Consider the following 25,077-nt stretch of genomic DNA (forward strand, 5'->3'; position numbering starts at 1 on the left):
TGTGTTTTCAAGGAAGATCTACAGCATCTCACCTTCCTGATTAGATCAGAGTGGAATTGTAGATGAACTAGTTCTAGTACTACATTATCCCAACCATCTGTCAGGGTACAGCACAACTCTGAGGTCAAGCTCAGTTCCCTTTACCTTTTAAACCCATTGTTTCCATTCTTATTAAGGCGATAATGTTGTCATATTGAATTTTCTGAAGTGAATACCAATTGAATATTGAACTTTTCTTAAAAGTGACACCTTAATGGTAAGGTAACAAAAACTCCAAGGTAGTAAATGGTCATGTGTTGCAACTTCACAAACAAGTATTTGATCATGAACTCATTTTAAAACCTCATTGTCTATGTCCTCTTTTTATAAGAATCTGATATAATCTAATAAGAGACAGATAGAAGAGGAAAAATTATTTCAATGGACACATTGTTCAATGACACTGTAAGGGAATTTCCACACACAGAGGTCACAAAGAGGTCAGTGGTTTTTCTGCCAGTTTCACCTGTTTCCTGTACTAACTGTGTCATCCTAGGTCTCGAATTTTTTACAAATTAAAAAAAAAGGCCTGGGGAAAAACCTCAGTGAATTAGAATATTACTGCAATTCTCTAAAAACAGCAAACGAAATGCCGAAAATGTTTTTTTAATGTACCATCATTTTATTTTATAGATGAAGTTTTTAAAACCTGTTCAACTTCAGTTACATAACTTCAGAAAATAACTTCCACCTTTCTAGAGGTACTGTCACCACCTATTTTTGTAAAGGTATACAATCACATTTTTTACTTCAGTCTGCAGACTCCAGAATTAAACGTTCAAACATTCAAAATTGTATTTGCAGGGAAAGTTACTCTTATGTGCAGCAGTGGGTCAGCAGTAGAACAATGTTACATAAAACATTCGACAGAGTCTAGGTTACATGGCAACTGTGGTCTTCGCAACATCCTCATAGAGGAGACAGGTCACTCTGCACTGCACTCGCTTCAAGGAACATTGTCATTTCTTTCCTCGAAGGCTTTTAAATCTGTTCAAAGAGACAAGGGGAGAAAAACAGAGGGACAGACGGTTTAATTCCAGATTCATTAATTTGTTCCTAGATTGGGAAAAAAAAACAGTGTTAATCTTTTGGATGTGCAAGGTAAAGTAAAGAGCAACCCAGGTGATGACAAGTTACTATACTGACTCTTCTGATCATTGCAAAGGCTTGTATAACGTAGGCAGACGCGCTTTGTTTTAAGAGACGGCCTACATGCCTGGAACAGGAAATGGGCATCTAGTGGCACAGAAGAAATGTCTTCCTGTCAGCTGACTTGCCCATAAACCCACATGCCATCAATCTCATCCATGGAAAGAAATCAAGTGGTTTCGATTTAAACACCCAATTTACACAAAAGAAACAACCTTTTCAGCAGCTCCTCGCTCGACAAAGCCCCAGAATCTTTCTCCACATCACTGTCGCTCCCTTCAGAGGTGTCTGTGCTGTCGCTGTCCTCCTCTGCTGGCCTCTTCTTCTGCTTGCCCTTGTGCTTCTGTTTCTTCCGTTTCTTCTTATGCTAAAAAGCCACAGGAAAGACCCCGAGGGGAAAGAAACAACCATGGAAAAGTGCAGAACCACACCTCTTGACAGCCGAACCTGCCCTGAACAGGTTAACCAAGGAAGAGAAAACCAGAGATCGGTATTTAAAGAACAAGCAATGTGGCTTACAAACATAATTTGGACATTTGAGGCAAACCTGTTATTTTGTAAAGAAAAACAGGCACGAAGACTGAACCAGATTACAAAACACAACGTAACAACAAAAGTAAAAAGAAAAAATATCAGCTGGCAAAACCACACAACAATAGCTGAGATCCTTTGTTTTCATCTTGAGAATAGATATTTATGTAAGTTGTTTTTACAGCCCTCTTTTCGATTACAAACTTTGTTAGGTCCGATCTTCCAGGCCGTGACCAGCACGTGCTGATGTGAACATGGGCTTGGGTGGTGTCGATGGCCCAGGAAGTTTTTCAGCATACCTTCTTTCCTTTCTTGTGTTTATGGTCTTTCTTGCCTTTGTGTTTCTCTCTGCTTTTCTTCTTGTGTTTTTCCTCCTTTGCTGAAGGAGGTGTCCAGGAGGAAGCCCCTAGAGGGAAAGAGGAAAGAGGTTTAATACCTTCTGAGAGCTGAATGTTCAGCTTGTAATCAGAAGCAGTTGAATATGAGTGGACTGTAGACATGCTCCAGATTCAGGTTCCAAATGCTGAAAGCATGCGAAAGGCCACATACTCACATGCATTGGTTACAAAAACAGGTCCAGGTTGATGATAGCTTGTGAGACGGCACCCATGCCAACCAATGCAGGGATAAAAGCTGAGAAAATGTCTCCGCAAAGTATTTTAACGCCTAACAAACAGGGAATGTCGGGTGTGTGTGTGGCGGGGGGGGGGGGTTGGGGTGCACACTAACTTCTATTCTTGTTTTACAGATTTGGTTACACCCGTTGCATGTGTATTCCTATATAAATATACAGTATGTAGAGAGGAAGAAAGAGCGCTGGCCTTTAATCTCAACGCCAATTTCTCCATCGAATCCATGTAGTTTGATCTGATCTGCTGTTCGAATGGAGATCCCATACTACCCTTGTAGCCTTCAATACAGTGTGAATGAGGACTACTGACCAGGGGGTAACGGGGGTGGTAGCTTAGGTCCAAATTCCTCATCCTGTGGTCCGCTGTCCTGGGACTGGGCTGAAGATCTAGCAGGAGGGCGGTTTTCCACTGGAGCAGCCTGGATTCCTGCAAGAAAGATGAGAACAGCTACTTCAGCCCGTTTTTATTATTTTTATCATTTTATTTTCATTTAGGTAAATTCCCTATCGGACTGTACATCAGCGCAGAATAAAAGCATCCAGATCCCTCAGACCTTGACACAAAAGCATGACATTATACAACTTCACACTCTCACGTGCTTCACACATGCTTTTCGGTACCTTGTTCTCTGTGTGTAGATGGCTTTGTTAATCTCAGGCCAGGGAATGAGGGAGTAGTGCCTGACAAGGGCACCACTGATTGCCTTGACAAGAGCTCGAGAGTCCCTAGGCTGCCTTTCAGTTTCTTGTCCTCTAGGTCCACACTACTTCTCGGCTACCTTTCTTAGGACCGACTGAGCTTCACTCGGTCAAGATCTCCTGAGTGCGAGGCGTCACCGTGGCCTCACCAAAACCACTGCACGAGCACCACCGTAAAAACTAGTTCTGGGACTAGTCGGACTTTCACCCCAACAAATGACATTTCAAGATCCCTTACGAAAAAGAAGAAAACAGCTGTTTTATTGTACTTCAGCAGATTCATTTAGAATCCTAGTACACCTTGCTATACCCACTCGATCTAGAATTGCCAATTGTGTGTTCTGCGTGTCTCGCGGCGACAAGCCGCACACAGAGGGGAATGAGGAAGTGTGGGCAGACTCCTCTGTCCCGTCCAACTTTGTCCTTTAACACGTTAGAAACATCAACAGCCCCGCACCAGAGGTTCGGCACTGACGCCCGACAGCACCCTGCAGACAGCAGGTGGCGCTGTCACCCCGAGAGCCTCGACTAACTCAGCCTAAGCTCAGCAGGGCTCGGGGCGATCCCGATCCCCGTCACGGCCCAGGTTCGAACTCGCGACCGCACCGCTCAACAAGAGCCTTCACCTTGGCTGCCGGGCGGTGGGCCAGGCGGAGCAGGGGTCTGGGTCACAGAGCCGGGAGCGCGCTCCTCTTGAGGCTCAACCTCATCTTCCTCTTCGTCCTCGTCCTCAGAAGATGACGAAGATTTCTCGTCAGATGAGCTGGCGAAGATAGCCTTAAACAGATCCATCGGGGGTCTGCTCTCCTGCTCCTCCTCTTCCTCCTCTTTCAGCTTAAAAAACAAGATGGAAACTGCTCTCAACATCAAGCTGTATATCCCTAGAAAAAGTGTTCCCCATTGCTGCAAGCAACTGCTTCTTAAGTAAGCACCCAAAGTGTCTTTCAGTACTATCCATCCATTTTCCAACTACTTCATCCAGTTCAGGGTCCCAGTGGAGCAGAAGCCTATCCCAGCAAGCAGCGGGCACAAGGCAGGATGCACCCTGGGCGGGATGGGCCAGTCCGACACAGAGCACAGACACAGGCGCACTTAGACCAGGGCCAATTCTACTGCCCAGTTAACTATCAGAATGTCCTGAGAGTGTGGGAGGAAACCAGAGCACCCAGAGGTGACCCACGCAAACACATAGAGAACATATAAAAGTCCACACAGACAGCACCTCAGGTCCGAATTTGAACCTAGGGCCACAGGGCCGAGAGGCATCGATGCTGACCACTACGCCACCATGTCTCTGTATTTTCATGCTAAGTCCCAAAATTAAACATTCGCGTTTAATTAAACATTCTGATAGTATTAACACTGAACATTTCTTAAACAGGTTAGCAAGAACCATAGCTTGCTGAGCTTCAACTGACATGACTTCCATTGAGCGGCCCTGCTCGGTACTCTGCTGAGCAGCAGGCATCACCTGCTCACCGCCTGGGGGTCCGAGGTCTTACCTCTTTAGAGTCGGGGTTGCCCGGACCGGCAGCCCCCGGGGCAGGGCTGGCCTGGACCTCCTTCTCCGCCGTAGCCTGGCTCCGGGCTGCGCTGAGCAGCTCACTGAGAGGGTCTTTGGTCTCGCTGCTCTGGGAGGACACATCCCACCTCGACTTCCTGCCGGGCTGCGGCAGCCTGCCGGAGTCTGCTGCAACACAGGGGCAGAAAGCAGGAGCAAAGAGAGGCTGAGCCGGCACTCCTGCATGTCACAACACTTAAAATCTCTTTTTATTGTGTGTAGAATATATCTGGCATAAAAACTTCAATAATCTATAAAATGTATTTAGTGCATTTAAGTCGTCATGATGCAATATCTGCAGAAAAGATCTGGGATAGTCCTTCCTGAATTGTTCTACACTCCAGTTCAGAATGTCTGTTTTTCTGCATTCTGGGGCGTCTGTTATTTCATTACTGGGATTCCTCTTTTTTGTTCAGAGAAGACGGATCATTAGACTTGCACAGAACATCAGCTATGTCACCTGGGTTAGTGATGTCACGGACAGACACCCTTCTAAAAATATAGACACTGTTTCAAAAAAGAATGTGGTTTTGCAGAAGAGCCAGGGTAGTGGTTTCTTAAAGCAGAATCTGTGTCTACTTTAAAGAATGCATATAAATTACATGGAAAAGTAACATTAGATTAAAAAAAAACATGTGGATACCAATATATTTAAACTCAGATCTGAGGACCAATAATCGCGAATTACACACTAAACAACAACATTGGGAAAAGGCAAGAAAGAAAGCTGCTATCAAGTAGTTTTGGACAGGCCATAGGACGGGATTGGAATAATTAGCTTGACATGGGCAGTAGCTATTTCCTCATCTTTGTCTTAACAGTTGAAGGCGTGAGAGCAGAGCGCTGCAGGACGTGTACCCTGCAATGGGCCAGACGCCGGCTGAGCTGATGCTTCTGGTGCTGCTCCCCTGGCCGAAGGGAGGCTGCTCTCCGTCACCGTCAGAAAATTGAACACAGAGAATTTGTCTCTCTTGACCTTGGGGAGACCGACGCTTCCCGACCTGAGAGGCGATCAGGAAACAGAAATGATGGAAAGAAACAACATTCTGGTTGTTGTTCCCTGAAATTTACATTTAATTAACATCCTTCACAAGGCAGGGACTTTGTTACCAAACATTTTTCCCTAAGCAGGCAAAACTCACAACACTGTTACTGCCCGTCATAGTTCTGCTGTTGTTTACATCAACTATAATAACAGAAGTAAATCACTTGTGAGTGTGGGTAATTCATTACAGCTTTCCTCATCTCTGATACTGTATATATTAACAAGAACATATGTTACAAGTAAGCAAAGCTGAAATTCAGCAGATGTGAATTCATTTGTTTTGTACCCAAATACAGACTGTGATAAGACGGCACCGTGCTCCCTAAAGGCAACGCGTTATAACACAGCTGCTCTGATCAGGACAGCAGGCTTTGTTTACATACCCAGGGTAAGGGTCAGGAATGTTAAATCTCCTGCAGAGCAGTTTATCAGGGTGCCACTCAAATGTGTCTCTCGTCAGCTTCCCAAACATTTTCATCTTCACTGCCGCCTCTTTATCACTGGCGTCGTTCTGGAGGAAAAGCAAATGAATAAAAGCAGAACTTGCGCACTTGTGCACCTTAATCTTGATACTCTCAACACACCACACTGCAAGGCAACAGTAACCGCGGGTGGTAAATCCTGTCTGGGCTCAGATGTGTCAAAGGCTCTCGGGCCGTGCTACAGGATACCAACACTGAAACTGCGTGTCAATCACACCTTTCCGACACTGAAACTGCAGGGAAAGCTGTGCACACTGACATTTCAGAGCCGTGTTACTGGGAGAGGGGTAGCTGCCTTTAGGAGTCCGGGGCAGCAGACTGTCTTTGGGACGTGTGTGAAACAAGGCTGGAATCTGGAATCCCAGAAACCCCTAAATGTACAGAACCGTTTTTAGTTCAAAGCCTCTGCAGGGGTAGCAGAGGTGGAGATCTGCACCGGCACAGAGCCCAGGACTCTCCACACCAAGGGCGCGGGCGGGAACAGCGCCGCGGGCGAGCGCACCTCCTGATCGCGCTGGACCTCCACCGTGTCCGCGCCGTCCTCCTGCCGCCCCCGGGTGAACCTGCACGCCAGGGTGGAGCTGGAGGGCTTGTAGAGCATGGCGGCCCGAACGAACTCGTCCCGCTCCCGGCCCCGCTCCCACTCCGTCATGCGGGGGTCCAGGCTGGAATCCAGCGCGTCTGGAGGGCAACAGCACAAGCAGCCCTTCAGCCACGCTCCTACCGGACACATGCTGGTGGAGGTGAAGTTAAGGCACCGCCGGCATCCTTATTTCTCACATCACACCCAGGTGGGGCTGCACACTGGTGGTGGGGGTGGAGGGGATCCCCAATATCTGTAAACTGCTTTGAGTGGAGTGTCCAGAAAAGCGCTATACAAGCGTAAGGACCATTATTATACTGGGGAATGTCTCTGAGGTCTGTGGGCTCTTAGGTCAGCAGCGCCTGCTGGAGGCACACCTCATCCCTGATCTGAGCTCCCCCGCAAAATCTTCAACTCTGGGCACCTAAGAGCAGCACCTGAGCGGAACTAATCCCCTTGTGAAAAAAGTGGGGGTTAATTCCATGCAAAACCCACTAACCTCCATAGTTTTTACTGCAGTCTCCTGAAACTAAGGCTTAATATATTTTCCATTGTCTTCTTTACTGCAACATCTGAACCGACATCACAATTCAGATAATCTGTCTGCAAATAAGCATTTAAAACGGCCTTTGCATAACATGGGCTGCAGTAATCTGGCGCAACCTACAAATTTCATAAACCCAATGCCTCCCTCACACAGCCAAGAAAATATCGGTTCACAGATGCCGTAGTCTTGTACCGTGAAACTGACCACAAAGAAAACTAACTTCGGGCCTGTTAATACGGCAACATGTAGCCACAAACCCATGTATACTGCTATAGGTACTGCATACATGCTTTTTAATAATAAATGTCTACATTAACACAACGATGAACCTCTGAATGGTGCTGACTGAAAAGGCAGTGTCACCTTTTTGGCCGTTTTTCAGCTTGGCGATGTAGTCGTCGTAACGCGCCTGCTTCTCGGGGTTTTGCTCGAAGGGCCTGAAGGCGGTGCAGGAATCCGCTGTGACGCCGTGCCAGGCGCCGAGGGCCTGCTCAGCGCCCGCTGGCAGGGAGAGGCCGGAGAGGGCCTGCTGGGACGGGGCCATGGAGGCTGTCTTCCCCTCTGCCGCCTGCCGGATCCCTGCCAAGCGCTCCTTGTCTCGGCTGTCCAGGAGGTCAAAGACAGAGCTGGGGCCTGAGGACAGGGCAAAAGAAACCTAACAAGTCCTGACGGTGCAGACTGAAAGACAGAGACTTAAGCTGCATACCTCAGGCTGGTTACCAGATTTCTAACGACTCAAGCTAGTTATTTAGCACCATGTACTGTACATAGCTGCATCCTGGAGATGCCTTCCTCATGTATAGGTGCTGACCTGGCTACAGTGATCAGGTGTCTCTGCAGCAGCTCCCAGGGCTGCCTTGATCACTGTACTGATCATGCACAGAGGAAGTGCCACGCAACAGTTGCTGTTGCTGATGAGCTGAACACATCTGAAAGAATCCTGACTGCAGTGTGACATGGGGAACCCTGCACACTGACTCTCCTGCCCTCAGTATCCCACTGGCCTCTTTCCTCCTACCTTGTGCCAGTCTTGTGTTCCCCAGCTTTTCGAACCCATGGTCACGGGCGCAGTGACACGTGAACACTGCCACAATCACACGCACACCTGCATGTCTGCGCATGATTGTAACATTTAAAGATTAGACGGAAGATTGTAGTCCATCAAAAACCTTCACATTTAAGCACTTAAATCGTTCAGTTTTTAGCTCACCATCACAGGCTATATGATCCCAAAACACGCAAACAGTTCAAAAATTAAAAGAAAAACTGTGCTACACAGCTCAATAGACAAAAAGAAAGATAAGGTGTCTAACAGAGTCTTGAATTACTCCCTAAAATATGAGATAAAAGATGCCTTTGTAGAAAAAAGCCTTTTACAGTATAGCTGTTACCTCAGTCTAATATGTGATTCTAAATACATTTGCATACAGCAATAATGAAGAAAAAAAATACATATTGTGCACCTTAAGGTCATTCTGGATGATTTCTTTAATGTATTTTTTCTCAAACGCAATTTACCATGAAGGAAGACTGACAGCAAATCAAGTAAAGACATCAAGAGCTTTGATGGTGGTTTACAGGTGCAGGCAGAGTGTGGGAACACACTGTAATTAGAACTGCCACTTGACAACAGCCAGCTGTTGTTTAGCTGCTTGCACTGCTCAAGCAATCACATTTGAGAATTCACACAATCACTGAATCACAGAATCACACAAACGACCATCCTCAACATCGCTCTAGGGTACGAGGCTGCTATTTGACCCCAGCAGGAACACCTGCCCTATTCAGTCTTTTTTTTGTGTGTGTACAATATGACAAAACACAGCAAGAACAGCACATTGTCCTCATCTCTCACACTACAATATCAATCGCATGGTAAGGGTTGGGAGAAGAGAGAAGTGAAACAAATGTGAAACCAGTCTTTGAGTCTTTGATTGCATCCTTTCTGTATTAAGCCTGAGAAAATGCAATATATGTGAAAAAGAAATGTTTATTTTTCTCATTCTATGAATTTATGCACTGTTTTAACCTCAATAAAACTTAACATTTAAAATGCTACAATAGAATGCTTTTCTCCACCAAATTTCAACTCATTACAAAAATTCTACTCCCATACATCCTAAATATGTAGTGAAGAAAGACATCTGGTCCTACCTGTATTGGATCTGATCCTGTTTTGAGCTAAGGAAATTCCCGGAAAAGTAAGCTACAAATGACTGTGTCATGTGAACGCACACTGAGGAAGAAACAACATCATTCTTCCTCACAACCAATACCTTAGCTATCTCAATAATCATGAAACATACTCTGAGGCTGATCCAGCAATAGTGATACCATCTCCAAACACAGCTGTGTACTGGTGATTAAAACCCGTTTCAAGAAACAGTCTGGGATAATTAACTTTGATGATTTTCTAATTATCATTCTGTATTCATGCATATTAAATATTTATCTCTATTTAACAGAATTAAATTGATCCATAAGTGGTATAATAGGGTTATCAGTATAAATGTACAAAAATAATCACTCCTTAAGAGTTGTCTTCTTGTTTGTTAATATCATTGTATGATATTCTAATAACTGATTAATAACATGTCTGAAATATGCTTTGTCTACGAAAAGAAAACAGCTTATAGAGTGAAAGGAGAATGCAGAAAGTACTTCATTAAAACATCAACGTGTCCTTTTTTAAAAGAAACCACCTTTTTATGGTGATTTATGGTAATGGGAACTAAATAACCACATTCTCAACAGGAAAACAAGTATACATCCCATTGGTTCTGCTGTCATTAAATTCAGAATTTGTGGACATTTGAAATGCATGATTACATTTATCAGATGCCCAGAAAGAGAGCCCACACAGGTATTTCCCTAGCAATTTGGAAACCCAGACAGTATATGTGCTTTTTTCTGCTTTTAAAGGTACATCATAGATCAGCAAAAAGCAGGTTTCAAGGAAGGCTCAGTGAGCTAACCTGGGTCGCCATGGTGACCTTATAGATTATGGGTGGTCAAATAGTTTCTTTTAAATGATCATTTCATCAGATAACGTAATCCATTAAAGAGTTATCTAACTGGTGCTGACAGACTCCATTGAAGAGGGTTCTTCAGAAGAGCTTCAAGCCCCCTCGCCCACCAGGGGTCCTTTCAAACAGTGAAATCTGCTGACAGTGAGATTAGACACTGAGCTGCAGGTTTCCAACTGATGATAAAAACCCCAGCGACCCTGCGACCCACCTCCCCCCCACTAGAGACAGCCTCACTCTCACTCTCTCGCACTGGAGCTGCTCCGGGAGTTCACCGAATTTACACTCCAGCCTCCGGACATTTATCGATTCTTCAGAGCACTAGCTCTGTCATAGCTCTGGCTCACGGCTCCTTCGGTCTCTACTGGGAAGAGCTGCGGCAAAAAAAACCTTTCAAAACAGGTCGAAAGAAACTAGCCTTCAGTAATGTTGAACTCTGTGTGTGCACCTGACTGCACCTACTAACATCAAATTAATTGGTGTGCGCCGAATTCAGAGTGTTCTGTAATCAGCAATGGTTGTTCAGACTCTGTATATTAACTACACCACTGGGGAGACATTCACAATACAGCAGCAGCTATTAACCCCGCTAGAAACTAATTGCGGCCGAACAGAGAGCAAAGAGAGGCTCAGTGCTCATGCATCTGCAAACAATGAGGTTTCAGTTCGGCTGCTGTTGAAAACCATGGGGTGTGTCACACCAGACAGAGCACCAGCAGCCATATCATCCTACACCTTACAGCTGGCAGCCCACTGAAGCTCAGTCAGCTTGATCAGTACCTGGATGGGAAACTCCTGCGAAAAACTAAGGTTGCTGCTGGAAGAGGTGGTAGTGGGGCCAGCAGGGGGTGCTCACCCTGGCATCCTGGCCAAATTTCCCCCTGGCCTTTACCAAACATTGCCTCCTAATAATCCCCCTCTGATGAACTGGCTTCATCGCTCTGCTCTCCTCCCCACTGAGAACTGGTGTGTGGGTATTGGACCGGCGCATTATCCAGGTGGGGCTGCACACTGGTGGTGGAGGAGGGGATCCCCGTTACCCGTAAAGCGCTTTGAGTGGAGTGTCCAGAAATGAGCTAAATAAGTGTAAGCTTATTTAGATGAATAAATAATTATTAATCTCGCACATACAAATGGACAGAAAGCTGAGGTCTGTCATTTGTGCTGAGTCGAGCAGCGCAGCACAGCTCACTGAGTGCAGCACTGGGAAAGGCGAGATCCGACTGAAAGAGGTGGACAGACACTTCCCATACTCCGATGGGAGCTGCCCTGCAGGAGGGTCACACCAGAGGCGGGAATTCCCCCGGAAACGGAAAAAAATAAAAAAACAGCAGTGGAAACGAGTGCAAACTGAGAAAGTCTCCTCCGACAGCGGGAGAAGAAGCGAATGTCCGCGCGTGCCGAGACGGATCGTGGCTCCTCCCACCTTGAAGCGCTGACTCCCCCAGGAGCTCCCGTCTCCGGGCTGCGTCGAGCTCGTGCCGCCCCTTCTCCTGGGCGCCCTGGCACACCTGCCCGGCGGAGGCCTGCAGCGCCTGCACCAACTGAGGGCTGGCGCTGGACACGTCCAGGACAGGCCGGAAGACATGGACGGGCCGGAAGTCCCTGGGGAGGTCCGGAGGAGGGTACGTCTGGGGTGCGGGGAAAGAGAAGCACGGGGGGCCGGAGGGTTGAGAGATGAGCCGAGCGGGAAGACGCTTCACGAATTTACAGATGAACACGGTCTAACCCAGTGTCATCTGCTGAGACTTTGTCACAGAGGTCTTGCGTTCCCCACACCTGCAGACACCTGTGCTGCTCTTCACCTGAATGTTACCCCTGACCTCTCATCTAAAACATTGCTATAACAACCTGAAGGATCAGCAAGCTGGATATACGGAAGTACAGCTAATACTAGAACCCAAAGGCCGTGCAGGCAGATGTGAAACACCTGGTCAGCACTGAGCCACAGGTCACTCTGTTTATCTCATCTCTCTCGAAGAAAGGGATACAAGCATTAAAAGAGAAACAGCAAAAACAATGAAGAGAATGTGATAAGGCAAATATAAATTAAGATATAAGACGCCTGATTTGTAAAGTCATGGTTAACCACTTTAAACCACTACCGAATTTCAGGCAATACTTTCAGCAGGAGTGAAAAATAACAGCCTAAAACAACTGTAGGATACTGGTATGCAAACACGCACACACTCACAGCTACACCTCCAAACACAGTGCAGTGTTGCAGATAAGACAAGATTTACAGCATTCTGGTAGGGTGATAAAATTGTCATGCTGGCTAGGAATTACTACCTCATATACAGTATAAACACATCAGGCTTTAATTACACTCCACAGGGATGGGATTCTCAGCAGAGAATGGAGATTGAGACTATGAAACAAAAGAGAAGGTGACAGCCCTGATCAGTGGCATTTAAAAGCCTTCAAAACTTCAGGAGATTAGCATTCAATTCTCCTACCGATGACACAATAAAGCAAACAATCACAGGAAAACAAACCAGGAAGTGAAAAACCTACCGGTTTGGAAGGCTCAGGTTGTGAAGCCAAAGTGAAGCCATCCAAAATTTTACCCACGTAAGTTACATCTTTATGAGATCCTGCAAGGAACAACACAACAAAAGGACACATTGATTTTTGACAGCCCTCTCTCTGAGCAAAGCACCACCTTCACCCAATCTACTACTTTCATAATAGCAAAAGACCCAAATCTATGAGTAAAAGAAACATTACATTTCAGATTGGAGTTTTGAAGAAAGTAGGAAACATCTGTCACCTCTGCTCTGAAAACCAGGTGTAACTCAGGGTTAATTCTCAACATTACATTTTTAATTAGAGTAAATTAGTTCCTGCAAATCTCCTGATTTTATAAGGCTGAGAAAGCTAAAGCGGTAAAATAAAGATTACTTCTGAAATCCTCTTTTAGAGACTGACAGTGTGGTATGCAGAACTAGCCAAGAACAGACATTTATTGAAATAATGGGCCATTTCTGTTTAGTAATATTATGTCTCAGCACCTGTTCCATGAGAGCATTATCATCCTCTTCTAGTGGTGTGACAATAAACTTATTCTTAAGAGTGCTGCATCTGGGAATTGTTTGTTAAACCCAGACACAATGGGTTCTATTTAACTGACCTAAATAGGCAGAGATCTCATTTCCCTGCTACTTTCGAATTTCATTGAAATAGACAAGATCTCTGCCTCATAACAGCATGAAACAGAAGGCCTTTAACAGCTTTTGTCATTCTTTTTAGTTGCTAACACAATCGTTCTTTATAAAAACTAGAGGTGTTGGGAAAAAAATGTCCAAGTTTAGTGGATGGAATGCATATTAATTTCATGAGGGACAACAATTTCCTGTGCGTATTAAAGCATCTTCCCCCGATCTATTCCAAGTGCAGAAATATTTGTCCATTCATACCCTTTTTCTTCCCAGTGTATTCCTGTGGTGCCGTCCAGCCAAACAGCCCATCTCCTGTCTCTTCTCTAATCACGCTGTCGTAGCAGGTGAGGGAGTCGCTGTGATAGATGTCATCGTCCTCCTCCTCCAGGGCGCCCACCCCAAACGCCTGGGCATTCAATACACACAACCGTAGCAGGAGGGTGAGAGGACTGTCAAACCAGGCTCTATCATACACCTCTGAGCTCCTCCATGTTCACACTCCCTCCTGTAGGCTCCGTCAGCTGAGGCTGGTCCTCGGCTCACTGTATCGGTGACTGTGCTAAAGCAGATTCTTTGGCTGATTTTAAGTCTGTATTTATAACACACCTTATTACCGGGGCCTTTGTCTGATTCTCTTACAGTTTTACTTGTATGCTTATTTTTTCTTGTATTTTTTAGCACTATGTATCCTTGCAAAGGCAGTTTATAAACAAAAGATTATTATTAGTAGAAGCAGCAGCAGTAGTAGTAGAAGTATGACTAAATCTGTCATAACAAATCTCCTTTCTCTGCAAGTGTATTGCATTTGACTGTTTCTATATGTTCACATTTTGATATAATTAGATTTTATGAGCATTTTCAAGAAAACCTAAAGTACTGTACAACACAGAGAATTAAATTGAAGAAAATCACAGCTAAATGACCCAGTAGAACTAAACGTTTACAGCAAATATGTTGACGTCGCAGTGTCTATAACAGATCTGGGCTATGGATTTCACAAATTTCTTTCACCCACTGTTAGAAGACTGGTCATCAGCAGGATCTGTTGTCTCAGATTTAGTCTCAGATAGAGTTGGACTACACTACTGAAATAAATCTTAAACTAAGGTAACCTGGAACTGGATCATTCAATACCTTATAGAAAAGAAATCACACTAATTTCACCAGGAGCCATTGCAATTTTGAGGAGGGGAGTTATGTATTGATGCAGAGTACTTTTAGTTAGAAGAAACCAGAGAACTCTGAACTTAAAAGATACCACAGGTCATGAGAGTAGTCTAATCTTGATTAAGTATTGCATCTATCAATGTATTGCTTCAGATATTCAAAGAAAAGGTCATGTATTCAAACATATAGAAAGGTGGCAACAGTAAATTCACCCAGGCCAGAAAATAACCTTACATATGATACAAAGGCTTCAACTTATTCCTGGATGCAAGCGTCAAAACACAGGGAGTGTCTGAAGCAACACTGCGGGTCTGTAGAGTCCTACCTGTCCCGATACCCCGACTCTCCTGTTGTGTCTCGGCCTGTCCTGCCCCAGCAGGCTGCTCATCCGGTCGGAGCCCAGAGAGAAGAGGTCGATGTGCCCCCTTCCAGAGCTGCCCAGCAGGGCCTGCTGCGGGTTCAACCCACAGTACCCCAGCCCATGGAGGTCATCTTTGGAGGTGAAGTCAATGGGGGTGACATCTTTCGGAGCAAAAGTCACATTTTCAGGAGCGTAATCATCTTCTTCACCCTGTCAAGCAGCAAACACAAACATTGCAGGGATAAGTGGCAGCCTACATATTGCCCAAGGTTAATCGAGAGATTTGGCATATCTCACCTCAAGGGACTGTGCTCAGGGGAAAGTGAGCTGTTGTTTCTTTGCCAAACATCGACGAAAAGTAAGATAACAACTGAACAACATGTTGTGCAGTAGAAAATGGACAAACCCACCCTCGTTACATAAATATTGACCATGGCTTTCAGCCTAAGAACCAGTGCCTAAAACACAAATAGAAGCAGTGGACAAGTGTGTACTGTGAATTTGAATGAAACAATATAACACTTAGTTTTATAAAACTGTAACTAAGTAGAACTGGTCAGTCATGAGGAAATTCCAGGTTTACATCAGTATGGTTCTGCTTAGGACAAAATAAACGAAAGTTCTGTGGTCTCATGACAGCAGTGCTTCAGGTATAACACAGAACCCATGAGTTACCTCAGAGTTGTCTAAGGTGTCCGGTGGCAAAGCACATCCGTAGATTTTCACACCAGGATCTGTAACAACCACAAACAAAACCTGATGTTACTTTTTTGAAAGAACAAACAGATGCTCACCTTGCAAAAGCAAATGGCAGAACAATACTGTAATCCAATACAGGACAGGAGCAACAACACAAACAGCAGAAATTACTTGTCAGTCAGGTGTACAAGGCCATCTTATAATTTATATGGACGCACTTCAGGAGTAATTACTGATATTTCTGTCATGTTGACCCAAATGATTTGGCTTCCCTCTGCTCCATGTTTGTGTTGAATTCTATGACAAAATAACCATTTAAAAAAATAAAACATTGGACAGAAAACTGTTAAGAACTGTATGAAACTTTCCATAAATGGTCATTCAAATGGGCTGATTTTCTCCTAAAAAGTTACAGAATGAGATACAGACAGACAAAATTCCAAGTAATTGTACCCCTTATTTGGTTGAGACAGGGCCCTTTAAAAATCTGACTCATGACTCCCAAGCCTGAAGTGACTTTATCTAAAAGTCTTTTAAACAGTGCTTAAAACCCATAATTAGATCCACCTTGCTGGTAAAGCGTATCATTTTTTCAATAGCCATACCAGACTCCAACAAAGTCACAGAGAAATTAAACTGCAATCATGGTCTTAAGTATTAGTTTCTCAAGAAGAGATGGTTTTGACCTTTGGTTCACTTTGCATGTAATGACCCTACGGTGAAAGATCTTCAAACCCTTTCCTTAACCTTACCTGCCCAGCACAACAAGTTCTAAAACAGGTCCCACGTTTGACAGTTCCCTAAGAGAACACACCTTTTTGTTCAGTAATACCCTCTGGGTGTAAATACTGCGGAAGAAGCTAAATTAATGACACCCAGCAACAGCTTGGGCTTTCTTATTTCCTCTTGGCTCTTGAAAATCACCTAAAAGAAATTAGCAGCTTACCGGCTTCCTGCTTCCGAGTTTTCCTCTTTACCCTGGGTCCCACTCCCTGACCCTCTTTCCAGCCCATTTTCCTCAGTAGCTCAACCCCAATCGATGTCCTAGGAGAAAAAAAGCATCAGAAGAATAAAGCGCAGGAATTAAAGACGCTGTCTCGTGCGTTCGCCTGTTTAGCAGCTGTGACCTGCCTCTGAGTGGCAGCAGGGCCAGGCAGAGTCCGCAGCTCACCTGGCGGGAGTGATCAGGTCCTCCAGAAGAGTGTCTCCAGGGATGGGACCAGCCATCGAGGCCACAGCTCGCGCCTTGTCCCGGATCTCATCCTTCCTGCTGGAAGAAAAGTCGTCTGTGGTGGTGATCTCCTTGGATGCTATCCCGTGCTCGCCTAGGTCCTATAGCACAACAAAAACAAAACCACCGAATAGTCCCGCGAAAACCGAGGGAACAAACGTTTCAACGTCACTTGTGGTGCACTTGCTCCCTTCTTAGCCAGCAGCCATATCACCCTGCAACTGACAACTGGCAGCCCACTGAAGCTAAGCAGGTGTGAGCCTGGTCAGTACCTGGATGGGAGACCTCCTGGGAAAAACTAAGGCTGCTGGAAGTGGTGTTAGTGAGGCCAGCAGGGTGCACTCACCCTACGGTCCATGTGGGTCCTAATGCCCCAGTATAGTGACAGGGACACTAGACTGTAAACAGGTGCCGTCCTTCGGATGAGACGTTAAACTTAGGTCCTGACTCTCTGTGGTCATTAAAAATCCCAGGGTGTTTCTCGAAAAGAGCAGGGGTGCAACCCCGGTGTCCTGGCCAAATTTACCATTGGCCCTTTACCAATCATGGCCTCCTAATAATCCCCGTCTCTGAATTGGCTTCATTACTCTGCTCTCATTACACAGAGCTGGTGTGTGGTGTGTGGGGAGCGTTCTGGCGCCCTATGGCTGCCGTCGCATCATCGAGGTGATGCTGCACATTGGTGGTGGAGGAGGGGATCCCCATTACCTGTAAAGCGCTTTGAGTGGAGTGTCCAGAAAAGCGCTATATAAGTGTAAGCAATTATTATTATTATTATTATTATTATTATTGAATGGTCAATCCTCATGTCAGTCACGGCCAAGGCAGGCCAAGACCTTTTTAGTATTTTTCACTTCTTTGACCCTGTAATTTGGAATCAGTTGGAGATTCCAAACTACACAGGTCGAAAGAAAATGGAATCAGCTTCACCTTTGGTAAACCCAAGACAAACATCACATGATAAGCCCTTATCTGGAAACCGCAGGGGAAAAGGAACAGAAGATTCCCCAGAAACACTTGGCACTGGGAGGTGGAGTCAGAGGTACACATAAAAAGGCGGCAGAGAAGAGCACACAGAATAGGATACAATGGAGAAAAGTTGGAAATGGCCTAACCCTGCATAATGGGTTTTGGGCTTAAGCAGGTATGTAATTTGAAATTGCCAGCTGTTCCTTTAAAACTCAGCTCAGCTCACCAATGCCAGCAGTACAGGGAGAAGCTAAGGAGGCACAGACATCCCAGCTCACCGGTTCCATGCTGCAAGCTCCATAGGGCCTTACAGGAAAGCTAGCACGGAGGAGCAATGCCCCTCTTGCGAACATGGCAAATCTGCAGGTGACCAGGAATTCGCACAAATCATGTTTGTAAATGAGTCCCATCCTCTTACAGGCTCACACACCTGACACAGCATACAGGTGTCCCCCTCCCTTAGAGGCTCACACACCTCACAGGTGTCCCACCCTCTTACAGGCTCACACACCTGACACAGCATACAGGTGTCCCACCCTCTTACAGGCTCACACACCTGACACAGCATTTCTACAGAAGTGATGCGATTACCTCTTCATCCATGAAATCTTCAGGTCTCAGCAGCTGTCTGTCTGCCTTCTGCTGGCGTGATGAAACGAACGTGGAAGGTGTCCATCCTAAAAAAAAAGGGAGGTGTTTTATGAAAACATGCAATTCAGAAATGGTACAAATGGCATTCTGCCATTTCCATCTACTTATGCACTGCAGACACAAGGTAAAAAGATCTGTTTTAAAACACAGAAGTGTAACTTGAACCATGTTAAAATTCAGCACCACGTACTGTGTGTTACATTAAGGTTGTTTTGCTTGCACTCCAGGAATACCATGTCTCTTCTGACGGTTATTCCAGATGAGATCTTTCTTGGATCTGTTTGATACTAACTATCAAACAGAGAACATTGACCGATTGGTCTCCTCTGGATTGTGACCATTCCTCTGTTCTTGTGATCCTACAAGACCAGGATTGAGAACCACTACTGCACATTAAAAACTTTATAGTGCAGGCAGCCTCGACATCTTCAACCACTGAAGGCCTGGAGAAAATTGACTATGATCAACTAAACAGGTGGTATTCAAATAAGTAATTTAGAGATCATTTGTAACAAAAACTGAAATATCCAATTCAAGGCTTCAAGAACCGAATGCCCTTAATTCAAACAAAGCTTACTTTAACAAGTGTTACTAATATTTAAATAATAAGCAAATAACTGGATTGGGGCTCTTCAGAACCAGGACAAGAGACCCTTATAAATAAGAATACGATGATGATGATGGGGGATTTGGGATGCTGGAGGAGTGGATTTCCTTGTTTTTTTGTGTTTTGACAATGTAAACTTCCCAATATTTGTTCCCAAAACAGAACAAAGTATCCCTGATGTCACAAAAGCCACAAAACTGACATCTTTGTAAGCATTTAAATAACATTTTAATAACGGTCATTAACCACTCCAAGAAAGGGACTGATTTTAAATCAGAATCTGAACACAGCAGGCCTCCTGGTTTCAAACCCAGGGACAGGGACACCTGTGGTTAGACTGTAAGTGGTTACTGACACGGGTGTTTGTCCAAAACACCTGCCCCTACTCCAGGAAACATTCCCACACCTTCTTTTGATCCCACGGTGTTGAAGTAACCGGCGGAGAAGCCCCCAGTGAAAGCTCCGTGGAATCGCTTGAATCGTCCCTTCTCGTCCTTGACCGTCTGCTCCTGAATGGGCACCGGCTTCCTGATGGCTCCATCTGCCCGGGGGGAAAAGGCCGTCAGCACAGTACGGACACGGTCTCTGAACAGCTTCTCCCGTTCCCCTTATGCGGATCATCCGCAAATCAAATCCATTCGGTTTCTTTGCTTTTCCAGCCAAGAAAGGCCAGATAACAAGATTCAGCTGCACTACTTCAGAATTCTAATTTTAAGAGAAATCAACGCAGATTGACAATAACATGATAATCAAAATGTTAATCCATTTAACCATTATGCATTTTAAATTGTTAAGGAAATAATCACTGGATTGAGTTCTGCTGAGCAATGCTGTTAAATGTTGTTTTGTATCATGGAATCGCGGTGTTGCTGTATTGTATTATTGTCATGTGTGTGACATGTTATGAACTCCTGATATGGGAGAGAAAATCCGTTTGGGGCAAAAATGGTTAATGTAATCACTACAGGAGTTCACGCTGAAAAGCAGCTTATTAGCACCTTGACTTCCATTAAACTTTATTAATATTGAAGAATACAGTGTCCCTTCTGCGGTTTATAATAATCTGCCTTTCAAAGTGTATACTTTGTGCTTTGTATTTTATGCCTTAAATAACAGATACAGCAGTTCGTACGAGGCATGCTAGAGGCACCCGCTGTTTTCTCTAGGCCCAGATTAAACGCCATCATGCAGCTTCTGTTAATATTTAATTTATTGTGTGAAAACATGTGGGTCGGAAAATGAATATTAATCAACAATGTAAGTTAAAAATATGTGCAGTGCGTGTACAGCATAAAACTAACCAGATACTACTTTTGAGCGATGACAAAGATGTCCCCTCGAATGATTTTAAATACTACGCTTTTGGAGACGAAGCAAGCACTAGCAAAATGATGAACGGCCAATAGAAACAACGAGTCTGATATTTTATACCTCGTCTTGACTGTGGTTTTTAAAAATGTTTATAAAGAATATCACGACTACATGAACCGCTGGAAATTGAACTGACTTGCTGCTCCAAACATTTAGAGGCCTACACGACTCAACAAACTAAAAAACGAATCTACGTGCTTATTACAGTCACAATTAAGCAAAAAGAGACAAGATTATGTTATATTTACCTTCTTCAAAGGGCTCCAAAGGAATTCCGTAAGAGACAAAATCCTCCTCACTGTCACTGCCAGAGGCTGCCATGTTTACACTACTACAACTACGGTGTCCTGTCTAGGTCAAACACGTTTCCGTAAACACCGGCGTTCGAAGAGTTTCTTAAATCATAATGCGTTGCAGTTAGCTCTTGTATTAACCAGAACATATTACAATATTGTTTTATTGACATTTTATTTTTCAGCATTAAAAATGTAAAGTGGTGTAAGGCAATGGCTTAATAAGTACAGCATTGAATTATTTAGAAGTGTGCAGTGTAATAGTAAAGAAACACAATAATAAAGAAGTTTTTGTGTATCAAAAATGTGTATGTTCATCTTAAAACATGCTAGAATGTAAGCTGTATTATCCAGAACTGGAGATATTCCACACTTCTAAATTCTGCTGGGAAATGCAATTAATACGCAAAACCTTTCTGCTTATTTAGAAGCAGCTGTGTTGATCATTTTTAATTTATTGTGCAGTACTGTACAATACAGTACAGTACCTCAGTCAATACAGTTAGCGCCGTTTAATAATAATCCTATTTTTGAAATACATTTATGAGTTCAAGAAACTCATAGCATTGCATAATATCACATATATCGTTCATCCATCTTTTTTCTATCCACTCTATCCAATGCAGGAGAGCTGGAGCCAATCCCCACCATCAACTACTGCAAGGCGGGGCACCAGTCCATCATGGGACACACACAGACACACACAGACACACACACACACACACACACACACACACACACACACACACACACACACACACACACACACACACACACACACACACACACAAGGTCTTCTAACTGCACTGTGTTGAGCCCGATCCTCACCAGAGTGAGAAGGGTCTGATCACTCCCTGTGTGGAGCCTTAAAGATCACTCTGAATTTCCTTGCCAACCTGTGCAATTTCCAAGGAGAAGAGTTGTGTGCTGATGCAGGAGTGATCTGAATTTACACACAGACTGAGTTCAGGACAACTGGAAGTAAGTAAGATGTTGTAGTAGCCCTGTCTTGATGAGCAGAAGGCATGTACCGACATATCGGCATCAGACAGGCAGAATAAGAGTCTTAACAAAGCAACGTTACACAGGTGGAAGAAAGGTACACATAGAAGTTTCCCTAACATGCGCTTCAAATTACATCACAGAGTCAAAATTAAAGCCAAGGTTCCTAGCTTCCATCCACCACAAGTTTAATTTCAGCACCATCACCTTTGCAATGCTGCTACAGGGAGGAAACCTTCATAAGCCAATTTGCTAGAATACAAACCTTATACTTCTAAAAATGTCTCTTTTATTAGGCAGCTGAGCTCCCTTTCATTCTAGCTGCCAAGTTTGTAAAAATCCGGCATTGCTGGCAGCTCACCTTCAGCTGAGGAACTCGAGAACTAGCAACAAGCACGGAAGTACCTGGCCTCCTGGCCTGCTTCCCGGCTCCCCCTCTCTCTCCATTTTGCTCTGGAGAGGACAGAATAATTATGAAGGGCGACGGGGGAATTGCTCAGTGAGTTTTGGAGCAGACAGCAGTGCATTAGCGAGATGTGGTCTGTTATTTGTTCCCATACTGGAGGCTTTGTCTGCGTTGACCCCATTGCAGCACTCAGTGACCAGCTTTAAAACAGCAGTCTGGCTGCAGGGTAATCCTGTTGGGGCTGTGGTTTTATGTCTCGTCGTCTGGATAACTGGTTCTGATCCTAGAGGGAAACTCATACGTAACAAAAAGAGTTTATTAATCATCTGAGAAATGAATCCCAGTCACCCCCAATTAAAAAAAAAACTGTCTGGGAGACTATGTTGTTTTCCAATTAAAGCATGATCCAGACATAATGTTTATAAGTTACCTACTCTACAAACATGATAGATTTAAAACTATATATCTGAGGTACTGGGCAAACCTGAATTTTTACAGCAATGTAGGAGGTTGACACTTACATCCAAATGCAACTTACATTTGCACCCATCTATACAGCAAGGTATTTCACTGGCATAATTTAGGTGAAACAGCTTGTCCAAGGACACTGCAGTAGTGCCTTACCTGAGATCTGAAACTTCCACCTTACACAAAATTTAATTCTGTTATGCATGATTTTACAAAAGGGATGCTAATGACGTGCCAGGTTTTGAATTGTATTATGAATGTTTCTCTTGGTCCAATAATAACCTGTTAGCCTTTTAGCCTGTTACCAAATTCATTCATTTTTAGTGTTTAATTGGATCAACAATGTTAATAAGTAGACCTGTCTTTTTTGATTTATGAGTCAGACAACCAACATCTGTGTGCTTTTTATTACTGATAAGATTTTAAATATGATGTTCTATGATATGGACCTAATCACTAATTCTTAATTACATTTTTTCTTAATTGTTGGTGATAAGAAACCCAGTGTGAATGCAAAGAAGACAATTTAAAGATAATGTCATGTAAAGATAGGAAGAGCCTGGCTAGACTCACTCACTGTAGAAAAAGACCCTGAGTAATTGTTCCCAGAATGTCACATGAATGACATCTTCTGTTGCTATGCTACCAAATCGCTGACTGTCTTGCAACTGTTTGCTAATACAGAGCGCTTATACAAAACACAAAGCATGAATGTACAGCTGGGATTTTCAATATGTTTTTGTTATTTTTCTAAATAAAACTTCTATTTCTAATGTCAAATTTTGAATAGGGAGGCTAGCACAAAACTGAACAGTATAGGGGGATTATATGACCACAGAGACCACATTGAGAAGAAACATAAGTTGCACTGGTCTAATTGTTTTAGTCCAAAGCAGTCTCTTCCTAGGGAAATCTGGGAAACATGCTGTATGAGCAGGTATTGGGTGAGGAGCTTTGTCACCGTTGGAACATAAGGACAGTCATAAATGAGCACATTTGGTAGTTTGTAGATAATTGATTGAAGGATCTCAAGCTTCTGTTGGAAGAAGCCAGGTTATGGGTTTCAGCAGCATGGCTGAGTAGGTTATATATAGGTTATTTATAGCACTGATATAAATTTGGAAAAGCAGTGGTTCTAGTACAGATTCCTGGAGTCTCCAAAGCCACTGTCACCCACACCAAAGTACTGAGAAAAAACATTCTCTGGGCAGTCTGCAGGACCAGAGGCGAGTATTTGAAATCGCAGGGGTTTTTAACACCTTCCATCTGAAGGGTATTTATTGTAATCTTTTCTTTCTGTTATTCCTTCGATAGTTAATCATTCTGGATCACCAGAATCCTCCTTAACTGTCTGAGGAAACAGGACAGGGCAGTGTTGATTAGTTTTAGTATCTGGAAACCTGTGCACCTTTGTCGGGATGCTTTGCTTGGCAACAGTCTGGACCATTTAAACACTGAAGTCGTATTTATGAGATAAAAAGTTATCTGCTTAAAAAGCCACAGAAAGAAGAAAGAATTTTGGTGAGCAGTATCTTGCATGAAAGATTAGAGAACACTGATGGATGAAGATTAAACTTCATTGTGAATCAACTGCTGACTAAGCTAAGGACAATGCTCATAATCACTGAGGATAAAGTAATTGAACCAACACTAATTATACCCAATTCAATCAAAAAGGACAATTAAAATAGACCTTCTCCCTCTCTTACATCAGGATGAGCTGTGAAAAAATGTTATATATGTCAGCTGATTAAACTGCAATATTTTACATTGTAGTCTGACATTTTCTTAACCTAATCACTGGCCACCACACAATGCAACAGAACTTAATAGTGCTTAGGAACAAGTAATAGGTTTATTCCATGCTGAAAAGAGAAGAAAGAAAACACAACATTTCGGCCGTGGAGCCTTCTATAGTGCTTATACTCCAATTATTTACACAAACATTCTTTTAAATTAATTTTACATGCATTGTTTGTAATTCTATATTCTTTATCTAAAGGTTACATTCAATATTTGAAATAATCGTTTGAGCTTTTTTGAACATATCCATTATTTGTTTAAAGTACAGTATGTGTGCTCTTCCAGTCCTCAACATGGGGTGTCCCTGCCTGCCAAGACATAAATAAACATGTAATCTGGCAGCAGCAAGGGCCTCCGTCATCATACCCAGTGTTGCCTAGTCAGCAGGTAGAAACACAAACTCTCAAACACGCAATGCACCCATGATGCCTACCATTCAATGTTTTACTTCTGAGAACTGTTTTTCTGACACCATACCCCAGGTTTAAACGGCAGAAAATAAAAGGAATTTAAAGGCTGTTAAAACAGAGAGGAAATTAAGAATATCTCTGGGTGGTGTATTTGATGACCATTTATCTCTCTCACTGTATTTCAC

At 43.7% G+C, this 25,077-nt stretch overlaps 1 protein-coding gene across 2 annotated transcripts; it reads right to left on the reverse strand.

The window, feature by feature from the left end:
- Window positions 1-638: 638 nt before the first annotated feature.
- Window positions 639-20,855, reverse strand: gpatch1 (G patch domain containing 1). Of its 2 annotated transcripts, none has more exons than XM_015368340.2 (20): window positions 20,759-20,855; window positions 19,546-19,680; window positions 18,473-18,558; window positions 16,853-17,013; window positions 16,628-16,725; window positions 15,658-15,716; window positions 14,947-15,192; window positions 13,713-13,860; window positions 12,811-12,890; window positions 11,720-11,924; window positions 7,631-7,900; window positions 6,640-6,818; window positions 6,039-6,166; window positions 5,469-5,611; window positions 4,552-4,736; window positions 3,676-3,883; window positions 2,661-2,777; window positions 2,019-2,125; window positions 1,404-1,555; window positions 639-1,026 (listed from the first exon to the last, which is right to left on the reverse strand). In XM_015368340.2, exons 1-20 carry the CDS (start codon window positions 20,829-20,831, stop codon window positions 999-1,001), a joined length of 2,808 nt encoding a protein of 935 aa, XP_015223826.1. In that variant the 5' UTR covers window positions 20,832-20,855; the 3' UTR covers window positions 639-998. The 2 variants fall into 2 exon arrangements, with proteins under 2 accessions (XP_015223826.1, XP_015223825.1); XM_015368339.2 differs by having other exon boundaries at window positions 4,552-4,739.
- Between the last annotated feature and the right edge of the window lie 4,222 nt (window positions 20,856-25,077).

The sequence above is a fragment of the Lepisosteus oculatus genome, chromosome 20 (assembly GCF_040954835.1).
Source record: "Lepisosteus oculatus isolate fLepOcu1 chromosome 20, fLepOcu1.hap2, whole genome shotgun sequence".
In the NCBI taxonomy this organism is placed as follows: Eukaryota; Metazoa; Chordata; class Actinopteri; order Semionotiformes; family Lepisosteidae; genus Lepisosteus; species Lepisosteus oculatus.

Excerpts from the sequence above, each read along its gene's own strand:
- gpatch1 (XM_015368339.2), bottom strand. The coding sequence starts at position 20,831 with ATGGCAGCCTCTGGCAGTGACAGTGAGGAGGATTTTGTCTCTTACGGA. Across the intron at positions 18,559-19,545 it reads CACCGTGGGATCAAAAGAAG|GATGGACACCTTCCACGTTC; the intron begins GTGTGGGAATGT and ends CTTTTTTTTTAG. Across the intron at positions 11,925-12,810 it reads AACCTGAGCCTTCCAAACCG|ACGTACCCTCCTCCGGACCT; the intron begins GTAGGTTTTTCA and ends CCCGCACCCCAG.